The following is a 13,004-nucleotide window of genomic DNA, read 5'->3' as shown; positions in this document are numbered from 1 at the left end:
TTTAAAATGTGTTTTTTTTATATAAAATACATAAAAATTATAAAATGTATCAGATGTTTGGAATAACGAAATAAGAGTAACATAATTAGTAAGGTTATAAAACACATATCAAGAGATCCATAAATACCAACACAGAAGCCGTTCATCTCTAAATCAACAAGTCATGTGTACCTGGAATACATACGATTAGTGGATTCTAGAACTTTACAGCCCTTACTGGGAACCCCGTCTCCTCTAATTATAAAAAGTGGCATATTGTTATCTGCTTTGAACGTGGGGTGAAGTATTGTTATCCGATATGTCCATGGGGTTAAATATATTAGGGGTCTCTGCAAGGGAGCCACTAGAAGACACTTTACAGCCTTTACAGCTGCTGCTTGACCTTGCACGCGGTTCTAGAGTTTGGAGTTAGTTTTGGTAGATGGCCTATAACAAGTTTTCCACTCGACTTACGTTTTACATACAACGATCCTATAACTTCAGCATTCCCGTAGTTGTTCCACACTTCGCACACATAGCTGCCAGAATCGGAAGGTCGTGTGTTTTCAATAAGTAAACCAATGACTGTTTGCTGAAATCGGCTGTCTGGCTCAAGGAGGACATTATCCTTTAGCCAGCGGTACTTTGGTATAGGGTGTCCGGATGCTTTACAAGGAAGCTCCACTCTTTGTCCGGCCATAGCTTTCCGATGCTCGAATCCATCTATTATGGTGGGCGCGGAATTAACGGGATCTGAAAACAGAAGGGGGAAAAATTGAGTAAAAAGAATACGTATTTGATAGAATTCATTTAAATCAAAAATAGTAAGATATTCTCATGATATTCTCATGATATTCTATTAAGAGGCAGCCTGGAGTTGGCAGTTCAAGTTGTGTGAGACGAATGAAGCAGAAAGAGTAACAGGCATGTCTTATATCACCATGTCCTGTAACACGTGAGATATTGGCTATTAAAACATGGAGCGTTCACTCTGCCTAATCTTCATACCTGGGAACTCTCCACGGATAACATTAAGTCTCCGGGTAAAGCGCTGCTTCCTTGGGTCTCCAGGTCACTGTCTTTCTTCAGACAGGAGAGCGCTGTTTAGCCGGGCCCAGTCCTGACTTGTCTAATTTCACCTATACATTGTGCTACCATTGTCTGCTTTCTTATATTCTCCCTCTTTTTGCAACCAATGACCTATGTCATGAAAAGATGCCCATACAGGACCAATGACGTACCTAGTACATCATCAGTTAAAAATGGTCCTGTGTTGACGCAATTACAGTGATCACGGGGTCACGACTCTTGCTGACTGATCTATGACCATGACAGGCTCCTAAAGCCAAGGGCATGCGCCGATACAGTCAGATGGCAAAGGCAATCTTTGTAAGCACTACCTTTCTCTCTGTGGTCATGAGCTGAAGAGAGAACAGTGAGAAACAAAAAAAAACCTTGTGAATAAATATTTTTCCTTTTTTATACTTTATTCTTAAAAAGTAATGTCTTACATATATGAATAGAGTTTTAAAAAAAGCCCTGCTTGTCCTGAAAAAATAATAATTTGCGTGAGTTCACTAATTAAGAAAGAGGGAAAGACACAACAAGATAATTGCTCGGTCCTGTAGCGTAAAATAGCCCTGGTTCTTCAGGGGTTAATATTCAGGATCCAACTTGAAAGAGGCTTAAAACTTCATGTTTTCTGTAGCTTAAAAATGACTCCAAAATCACGGAACATCCATAAGTCTAGAATGCAGAATATAACATCCCCAAATCACCTCGATAATACATACAGCCGTACAGGGTCCTCGTTATCGACACACCGCAAAGATTACATACGAATGTGAATTTTATGAATCACGCTGGGGATATTGTTAGCACGCATAAAAAAAGGAGAATCGGTCATGGGGTAACGGATATTGTGTGGGAAATAAGGTTATTCCAGGTCACAGCGGCTCCAGAGAATCAGGTTAACCACTGCCTTTAAAACCTTTATAAATCGATCGCTTTTAAATCAAAAGCCCCGGTTAATACACGGAATATGTATAAATTAACGGTGATCGTCATTGCATCATTTTAAATGACACGCAGATATAGAGGGACCCAACACTGCGGGTAAGTATTTGGTAAATGTACCATTGCAGATGATGTTAACATGGCCCTATATAAATAAATGTAACCTGTTGACTGTTTCAGTATCGGTTTAATACTCATTTAATAATGTTTATTTGCAATGCATTTTACTGCATGTGAAAGGCATTTAATGAGTTAAAAAAATGAACTTCCTGCTCGTGTAACTCCTCCTTTGGATGGCTCTACTGAAACCAGGAAGTGCAACAGGAAGTATATTTAAGTACACTTCCTAAGCATTGTTTATTAGCACCTGCAGTATGTTCACATGACTATTCGGCTACCATCCATGTAACCGGCTACCACTAGTCCTGCTGACTTGGAGGACTGAACAGACCCGGACTGGCCGTCTGGCACAGCAGGCAAACGCACCAGTCGGCCGGCGGCTGCACTGTGCCCGTGGGTATAAAAACGTAGAGTGTGGCCGTGCATTTCTTGCTGTCTTTACATTTGTTTTAACTGATTATGCGCCTTTCCTTACAAAATTAAAAGACCCGATCATCAACAAGGACATACTTCCATCCCAGACGCCTAGACACAAATCTGTGCTGTGTACATGGGATACCATCTTAGTCTGTTGACGCATTATCAATAAAAGATAATAATAATAATAATAATAATAATAAAAATAATAATAAAAAAATAAATAATAATAATAATAAATGGGCTGACATACAACAGACTATTTTTTTAAAGCGTTTCTGGGCCAAAGTTCTAAAAATGGGTCAGTGACCACAGATAACTATGGTGTATAATATATATATACCACATATATATTATCTATATTTATATATATATATATATATATATACACACTGTGTATATATATATATATATATATATATATATATATATATAAACTATATAAAACCACACAGTATGTGTGTGTGTCGCTGATTCGTGGTCAATCAAGGACATATTTTTGGTCCGCCTCTTCTGACAGGCAGAAAGAACAAATATTTCGTGTACCAGACGCACGATTAAAACGACGAAGCCTCAATTCACGAGGCGGCTATAAATAGAAGAATTAATGAGATGGGGAAAGGGACGCTTCCAGTACCTGATACTGTCAGCCTTGCGCTGTTGCTCTGCCGCGTTTCTCCGGTGTATTTGTGCCGTATGGTACATCGATAATTATTTAATCCGTCTTCATTCTGTACATCTGTAATATACAAGGCTCCCGTGGATGTAATGATAAATCTAGATCCTGCAAGGCAAAGGAAAAAAAGACATTTTTACTTAAATATTATTGGATTTTCCAATCTAAAGCACATTTTTTTTATACTGCATTTTGCCAACTTACTTCCTCGGCGGCTAAACTTTCTTTAGGATGGCAATCGGATTCACCATAACACGCTGATATACCGTACATTGGAAATGAAAGATTTGTCACATTTCATAAATGATACTTTTCATCACGTTTGCACTTTTTCAAACTTGTCTAATGTATAGAATATATATATTTAAATTAACGCGAGGGATTTTGAGCATGCGCGCTCTCATCAGGTTCCTGCAATGCAACTGACGGGGAGGCAAAACAACAACAATAATAATAATAATAACAATATTTAACCCCTTAAGGACAATAGGGGTTTTTACTCGTAGTATATTGTGGGACAATGGCTATTTTAACATTTTTCGGTGTTGCTGTTTAGCTGTGATTTTCTTCTTTCTCATTTCGTGCTCCCACACATATTATATATTGTTTTTTTCAGGACAAACAGGGCTTTCTTTAGATACCATTAATTTTATCATATCATCTAATTTACTATAAAAAAAATGATAAAATATGGGGATTTTTTGTTAAAAAATTACTTTTTCTCACTTTTTAAACAAAAAACTTTTACTCATCTGCAAAAACGAATGAAAAAACCTGCTAAATAGATTCTACTATTTGTCCTGAGTTTAGAAATACCCAATGTTTTTATGTTTTTTTGCTTTTTTCTGCACGTTATGGGGCAATAAGTACAGGTAGCGTTTTGCTATTTCCAAACCTTTTTTTCCAAATCTGGTAATTCTTCCCCCCATGTGCCATTTCGGGTATCTTTGAAGCCGGCCAATGAAATTTACCCCATCAAGTCATATATTTTTAAAAACTAGACACCCCAAGGTATTTCACATGCTGGCAATTTAACCCTTTCCATGCACTAATTTTACCACCAGCCTTTGTGAAACTTTATGGTAGTACATTTTTTTGTATTTTTTTCACACACGTTGTACTTCAGGTATAAATTTATCGCTCCTGGTATATGTCCCTGTCAAACAACACCCCAATATGTGTTCAGTAACATCTCCTGAGCGCAGTGATACCCCACATGCATGGGTTTGTTGGGTTATTTGGGAGGTAAAAGGCCGCCTTTGTGAGGTGTGTATTTTTTGGCCATTTAGACATCTGATCCTACTGCCCCCATGTCCCATATTTGGGACACCTTTGAACCCGGCCAATTCAATTTATCCCATCCACTCATGCATTTTTTAATACGAGACACCCTATGGGCATTTGTAATGCCAATATTTTAACTCTTTCCATGCTGGAATTTTTGTAAAGATAAAGAATTTTAGGACTTGCTTATTAATTTTTTTTATTTTTTTTTTGGTGACAGTGGGGATTTTTATATGTTACCATATTATTTTTCTTTTTTTTAAACATTTTTTAATTTTTTTTTTTTTAATTTTTTTAATTTTTTTTTTACTAATCACTCATTAGTGAGCTGGGCTCCATTGACCTTGCATGGTTGGATGCAGTACCTGCATTCAACCTGCAGGAGGAGCTCGAGAGTTCACAAGAGGGTCTGGATAGACCCTCTATGAACTCATATTTATTGTTGATGCCATCCTGTGAATGACGGCAACGTCATTCACAGGATGGCACTTGTGGTTGCTCTTCGGAGCAATCACAAGGCGATCGGGGGTCGGGGGGTAGCGTTGCTGACATGCCTCGATATCGAGGCATGTCAGTAACACCATTTATGCTTAGGAAGCGATTCAGATCGCTTCCTAAGCTGTTTTAGCAGCCCGTACATGTACGGGCATTGTCGTTAACCCGTTGCACGGCAACCCCGTACATGTACGGGGATTGTCGTTAAGGGGTTAAAGGTTTTACTGTGGATGGAGAGTCTGTTTAAAGGTGCCTCAGACAATTTTAATTGGGCGGAGAGTAGGAAGGGGAGTGGTCCTGACCAAATATTGCTCCCCTGACCAGAGAAAGAGACCCAGGTAAGCAGTGCTTCCCCCGCAGACTCTGGGCAAACCCCGGAGAGTCCCCAGGTATGTCTACGCTGCTGAATGTAACCCATCTGTACCCATTAGAGAGAGAGAGAGACGTTTATGGCTTTGGCTAGGTGCTTTAATGTAATGGATCACTTAAATCCAGTATTAAGTAAAAAAAATAAAAAAAATAATGATATATATATATATTACATAGTAAGGTATAAACTTTCACTAAAGACTCCTTTTCCTGGACCAATATGGCTTTATCATGTTCTTTTTGATTCCGTTTTTGATGTTCCAAGTAAACACACAAATAAAAAAAAATATTTTTTTCTGCTATTTACATTTAAAAAAAATAATCGGCTATCACAAAAAATCGCTCTCAGCCCTTCCAGTCGAAAGCACCTGGATTTGATTCGTCCGACGCACAAGAACTGCTTTTAATAATTAAATGTGATTGGTTGATTGAAACCGCAAACCCAATTTATTAGGTTGGGAGGGAGGATTTGACCCGTTCCTTGTGATCATGCAAATCGAGCCGCGTACAGAGATATGAGGGCTGCTCTTCGCGGAGGACCCTGGAGGCACAGAAGGACTCCAGTAATTACAAGTCAACAGGGGTCAAATAGTATTCAGAAAGCCTGGCCATTTTACCCAAGATCCGTGTTTAAATTATATTAGTCCTTGCATGGCTGCAGTCTCCTGTATTTGTCTGTGCATTTACGACTTTAATTATCTTGAATTTTTCCAAATGAACTTGGGGCTCATTCACTAAATGGTGCATTGGTAGGCTAGGTGAAACTCGTGACGTCAATGTGCATCATGTCACCATGGTCTATGTATGGCCAAGTCCAGTGGCTTTCTTCTGAAAGAAGGTCAAGGTTTGTGTGTCTTCTGTTATGTGTCTATTGGATGTAAAGAAAAAAGATTTGGATGAGAAAGAGAATTCCCAACAGTGGCCGAATACGCGTTTGTCTCATTTTTATCAACTTTTGGGAGCATAAAAACACAGCAGAATGCCCCAAATATCCAGCCATGGACTGGCCATATGGCACGCCAGGCGAATGGCCATAGAATGCGGCCACCTATATCCAGCCGTCGGTCTTAAAGTGCCAGGGTCACTCCCGTCATCGCTAGTCCGGTCCTGGGTTTAAAAAAAATCACATCTCACCGACAGCATCCAAAACCCACGTGCCAACCCCAATCTCTGGCCCTGGATGGCGTTCTTTGGACGGAAAGAGCAAATGTTACCCTACTAAAGCTGATTTCTACAAAGACCTGAATCCTGCACGATGGAGATGATTTATGATACTGTTTGGAAAATTACCGGTACATTTCTGTCCTTCCAAAAACACAATGGGAGTGATTTATAAAGAGCAACATTAAAAAAAAAATGTTTTTATTACCATAGCAACCATGAGAATGGTCCAATCAGCACAAAACTTTCACTCACTATGGAGATAAAGACTTCTTTTTCATACTTTGCATCAGAAACACTTTTAATACATAGCCCCCGATGAGCCATATGTACAAGGGGCTGTTATTGGTTTCCATGGTGATTGCTCCATATAGCACTCTTTCTGTATGAGTGATCTGCCTACATATTAACCCGTTCATAGCTTTCCATATTTGTTGAATTAAGCCTAAATACACCTCACAATTTAAATATATATTATATACATAAATGTGATGTCCCAACAGGTGAAACCTTTTAAAGCCTCCAGAAGTCGTCAGGTTAAATAACGAAGACGTGTTGTTTCCGCTTATTCCAGGACTTCTCCATAGTTACATTTTTAATTTCCTGGCCACGGCTGAACCTTTTTTTACCTTAATTTTACTCAATTAATCTCTCCATGCTGTCATTATAGGATAGATTATCAGAATTGGGGTACTACAGACAGCCGGTCTCTGTTGCTAAGCAACTGTCACCCTTTAAACCTCCCATGCTTCCACTACTTGAGGATGCTTTCTTATTGGCTGGGGGAGGAACGTTCGACGTCTCTCTCCGAGGGTGTCGGATAAAAGAAAACATCACAAGCAGCGTCCCTTCTGTACTAATTACTTACAATTAAACCTGCGTTGGGCTCCATGGTTACGATGAATGAACATCGTAGAATCTGAAGGTGAAATGTGAATCTTAAAGGGACTGTTACATCTCAAGATCGTGGATGGTGAATACCTGAAACCAACGTGAAACTTTATAATTTTGTTACCTTTACAAAGCCGTCACATAGACAGGCAGATTGTGTGTAGGAAATCTAGACAAGTTTGGATCTCACAGGCGCCCCTTTGTTGAAAAATGGACGATTTGGTAGGCACGAGCAAAGAAAGCGTTAACGGTAAATGGTATTCAAGGCGTTACTTTATCTCTAGTATGACGCAAAACCACCATCACCTTTTTCAATATTTTGAATGCACTTTAAGAATACAACTACTAAGGTAAAACTTGGAAACATCTGCATAAACCGACCCCCCCCCTCATTGAACGTGGTAAGTAGTGGGGATTTAAATAGGTGCCGGCACTTTAAGGCCAGCTGAGTGTTGCATTCAAGCTCTTACACAGCCATGTATATTCTGCCCAAGACCGCACACCAAATTATATACGCAGGGCCAATTTAATCGTTTTTGCAGGAGAAACCCACCAGATCCACAATGTAGAGGGAGGGGAGAGATTTTATCCCCACGGCTCACCCAAAACTCACTTTTTTGCTCCCTCGTTCACATATGTCCGCTACTTTATACAGATATATGCGAGTACAGCGGAGGGGTGGGATCTCTGTGATGGGAAAGTCGTGAACTGGTTGGAAGGGCATTTCACACATGCGCATGGGGGTCTCAAGTACCCCCAGACTCCCGTCCGCAGCCTTCCCTGAGCCAGTGCTGGAGGTGACTGGTGGCAGTGAGGCATCCAGGCCTAGAATGGCAGGTCTAGGGGGTGGTAGTCCCCCTGATACAAAACCGTGGGGGCAGGGGGGGGGGGATCGCCTTCTTGGGCGAAACAATGGGCCGGTTACAAGGGACATCTTTGATCACGCCAACCAACCTATTTACTTTAACGAGGCTGTGCCGGCTTAGCACAGCATCCATAGATGCACCATAGATAAATGCATATGATGGATGAAGGGTCCCTTTACATATATATTATCAAAAAAGAATTTATTCCAGAAAAGCAACAGTTTTTAGGAAAGCTTGGAAAACCCATAACAGCAAAAATAACCCCATTCTACAACGCTGCAGAATATGATGGAACTATATAATACAATAAATAATAACACAAATAATTACTACACCAGACAGCGCTATACAAACAGTATAGAATTTTCTCCCTTTTTCTCTTAAATGTATCCATACTGAAGCACCTGTGTTGATTCCCTGGGTTGTTCACGATTGCGTATATTTATAAATGTTATCACAACTGCCTGCGAGTTTTATGTGTAAGTCAGCAAGCAAACAAGCGACCTGGAAACGCAGCTTCCGTCTGACAGATGTGAGCTCGAAGAAGAGACGATAATAGGTAAAAAAAGGGTATTAAGCATCCTAATGATATACAATAACATGCTTGCGTGATCGTAAAGACTTAATTATGGGGAAAGCTGTGATGATACCTTTAAAAACAAAAACATCTGTCTACATCCGACTGCGTTACATTTTATTAGGCTGATAAAAAGACATGTTGGATGGGGCGTTCCTGGTAGACACGATATGGTGAACACAATACGGGTTCATGGACATAGAAACATAGAATTTGATGGCAGATCAGGCCCATTCGGCTCATCCACTCTGCCCATTTTCTATAAAAACCTTAATTGGTCTTTGGTTTGGTTTTGGGTTTTTTATGATCATTTAGGACACCTTAGAGGTGGTATCAGTAAAAAAAACAGATGCATACGTAAAGTCCTAGCTACTGGTGACCCCGAGGATACGTTCAGCCTTCCTCAATTACATCAAAAGGGAATCCGATTTTAGTGGAAGTTTTGGAGAAGCGGAAAAGAAGAAAAATGTGGTACTGGCGCTTTAAGGCCGGCAGCTGCATAATGACGTAAGTTCCGCCGTTGGCTCAATAGGCGCAGCCGTACGTTACGTTTATATGGATAGTGGCGTCCGATCTGTCTGTACGGGGCACTGACGGCCAACCGGGCATTTACCTGTTTTGCCAAATGGCCATTCAGGGTCTATATATATATATATATATATATATATATATATATATATATATATATATATATATATATATATATATATATATATATATATATAGTCCTGTGCTTTGATAAATGAAGTAAAGCATTTTTTCTTTTTTTCCCCACAAATTCCACTTAATAACTGCTAAGTGATTCCGTCACATTGTATGATTTTTATTAATGCGCATTAGCCCAGGGGGGGAAAGATAACATCAAGCTGTGGCCCCATGTGCGATAAACTGCTTGTAAATCCATACCATGCAAATCACTCATTAAAGGGGCTTTGTTGACATTTGCAAAATGTTGAACACAAACAAGTGAGTGATTTAGTATAATGATCAGAGTTTATTTCCACATCAGTTAAAGTGAGAAATGGTTTCAGTGAACATTAGGCTGCGACAGATGGGGAATTCCGATGTAGTATTCTGTATTCTCCATAGACAGCCGGCACCCTTGACTTCACAAAACGTTATTCAAGTGGAAGAGTCTTCCTCGCTTCTATCCTCCAGGCAAAAAAGACTCTGCTACTGACTGCGTGGAGAGGAGAGAAAGATCTCCTTCTTCTCACTGCTCCATTACACCCTAAGTATTTCACGTTCTTTAGGACACTTGCCAGACGAGGAACCGGCGGAATTCACCAGTTTTCGTTTCTTGTAAAACTGAACAAAGCGACCCAAATTTTAACTCTGCCGACATGATCAGATTACGGCTTCTGCACTAAATGTTAAAGAGACGTGAAGCTGTTATTAATCATTACTGTCTAAATATACCCTTAGCTGCCCAGGGCCTAAGCTTCCTCAGGGGCCCATATCCAGCTACCCCTTTCCTTGTTGATTTTCTTTCAATGACCTTGCTGGATAGAGGCATTGAGACTGCATTATGTTGGGTAAAACTGCAGAGAATTTATTAAACCTCCTCCTCACTGAAAATGGTGTGTTCCATGGGCACTTCCTGTTTGGAGAGTCTGCAGGGAGTGCTTCCTGTCACAAGGTGAGTGTCTGTCTCGTAGGCTCTAGAGAGGTGCATGTGCGTGCGTGTGTGTGTGTGGCTGGCTTTAGGCTCTAGAGAGGCGTGTGTGTGTGTGACTTTAGGCTCTAGAGAGGCGTGTGAGTGTGACTTTAGGCTCTAGAAAGGCACGTGTGTGTGTGACTTTAGGCTCTAGAGGCGTGTGCGTGTGACTTTAGGCTCTAGAGAGGCATTTGTGTGTGCGTGTGCATGCAACATTCGCCCCTAAGAGAAATAATTCATCGAATATAATTGAAAAGCGATGTAAAGCTACTGTACAGAATTTTTTCGGAATTTTTGGATGCTGTATGTGTTGGGTTAATAACTGCTATTATACATGGAAATGTGTGGATATTCATGTCTGCCGGATCATTCTTAGCCAAGGTAGCATCCCTTAAGACCCTCTAAGTAAGAGTTGGTTCGCCGACCGTACCTGAACTCAACCAAACGTCCCTGCTGCGTAAGTAAAGTCTTTGCGCATGCACTGAAAAACCAGGAGACGTTTCCACTGGCTCAGCTTTGGCTCTACGTTCAGCCAGACTGAGCAAGATGCAGGGCTCGAAGAATTTTGCCTTAAAGCGATCAAACTTTTCATTAATCGGGAGGGCATGAAACTGCCACGTCAAAGAGTATGCATTGTTTTTGTTCCCATCATGCAGTTCATCCTTTCAATGTGAAGTAGGTAGCTCACCGGTGGGGCACTGAATGAGTTAAATAATAGTTATTATTGGTTTATTGTATTTCAACATATGTCCAGTTTAACGCATATGATGCCTTACATGGGGGTATTCGGTGTAATCTACCCAGGTATTTGCCTCTTTTTTCCCACCGCCCCCCAGGTATCTGCCATGTAAGAGATGCGTTCAGCCGGACACACATTTCTTGACACGTGGTCAGGCAGCTCTAGCTCTGGCTAGTAGAACATTGCGGTGGGTCTTCGCTGCTGCTGATTGGATGCTGTAAACAGCCAATTAGCATTGACATATCCTGGCCCAGGCCATAATCCCCCCTGCTGCAAAACCTGCGGTTAAATTGCCCGCTTGGTGCCTGCATATGATGTCATATCCCAGTAGTGAAGATGTCAGCCGTAGATGGGGTGGCTGGGGGCAAATACACCGCTGCCAAATTGCACCACAGAGAAAGTGATAATTTGTCAAAATAATAATAATAATTATTATTATTTTCATAATAATACGAATTCTTCACGCTCCATAAAGCCAGCAGGCAACACTTAAAACATTAAAGCCATTCTTGTTACAAAATGACATTACGTGTCCAATTATTACAGTCATCAAAAACTCATAATAACAGATTTCCGAACAGTTAGATAAATTAACAGATTCCACCCAAACAAGCTCAGAAAAACCCGAATCTTAATATGAAAGTGAGGTGCCAATGCAATCAATTCGGATCGCACGAGAAGAGACGGAACAATCGGTAACGCCTTTGAAAAAACTACAACCAATTTACGCCTTTATTTTCCAGCGTTAAAGAACAAGAAGAGCGTTAAGGAGATAAATTGATCCTTATAACGTGTGATATGTTAATAGGATGAGGGGTTATAGAAAGCTAAAACTTAATGGCTGTGTTTTAAGTGGCTTATTAAATACTCAAGACGTCTGCCCCTGATGATAATTACTGGTAAATACACAAGACTAGAGGGATTGTCCATCATAATCAGGGACATTTGAGAAGAATGCATAGCTACCGACAGTCCCGAGATTCTGGACTTTATTGGGATTGCTGGCATTTTAGCTGTAACAGTGCATAAAGAGTACATGGTAGAAAAGGGGAGAAGAAGGAGGTAAGCGATGTGGTGATGCCGGCGTAAGCCATGTATGAAGTCATGTAAGACGTCACAAGCTCACTGGTATACCCTGGTGGGAAAGTTGGTAGTTACGCACTTGCCGCGTCATTCTCATCATCCCTTAATCTTTTTTGTCTACAGTTTGGCAGCTCAGAGGATCCCAGGTTGGAACTGACAAGTTACTGCCGATGTTCCACTAATCCCCAAGATACTGAAAAGACAAAGAACCCAAGCTTCTTGGGGTGATCATAGGGAGCTCTGCTCGGATTCTATGAAATGAGCACCCAGGTCAACAGTTGGTTTATTGAACTAAACTCCTACGAAAGCCTGTATAGAGTATTTCCTTGTAGAAGATCCCTTTCAACAACCGTTGGACCCTGGAGAGTGGCTTTCCTTAGCCTGGAGAGTGGCTTTCCTTAGAAACTGGCTTCAAAGTGTGGCCACCTGGTGGGGCACTCAATAAGTAGGCAGAGTTATGATGTCATGCCATGCTCATCCTTACGTAGATGAAGCCGATCTCTGCACACCGAACCCCCATCCAACTCACCTTTTCCAGGATGCACTAGATTTGCTGACCTCCCAGCTGACAAAAGCCCAGTTGTCAAGACTGTCCCAGCAATTTCAGGACTGTCGACATCTCTGGCTCATACATGCCCACCATCAGAGTAATTGTTTCTTAAGTGACTTTAAAT

General features: G+C 40.8%; 1 protein-coding gene across 1 annotated transcript in view; it reads right to left on the bottom strand.

Annotated features, from left to right (window-relative positions):
- The window catches only part of DSCAM (DS cell adhesion molecule), a 99,686-nt gene extending 98,990 nt beyond the window's left edge, over positions 1-696 (bottom strand). The window contains exon 1 of the mRNA XM_053455755.1: positions 454-696. Within this exon, the coding sequence (XP_053311730.1) occupies positions 454-679 (226 nt within the window). The 5' untranslated portion in view covers positions 680-696. The remainder of the gene's footprint in view (positions 1-453) is intronic.
- Positions 697-13,004: the final 12,308 nt, after the last annotated feature.

This window comes from Spea bombifrons, chromosome 2, assembly GCF_027358695.1.
Source record: "Spea bombifrons isolate aSpeBom1 chromosome 2, aSpeBom1.2.pri, whole genome shotgun sequence".
NCBI lineage: Eukaryota > Metazoa > Chordata > Amphibia > Anura > Pelobatidae > Spea > Spea bombifrons.
Note: the sequence above shows the minus strand (reverse complement) of the source record. Positions and strands in the feature narration are given on the sequence as shown.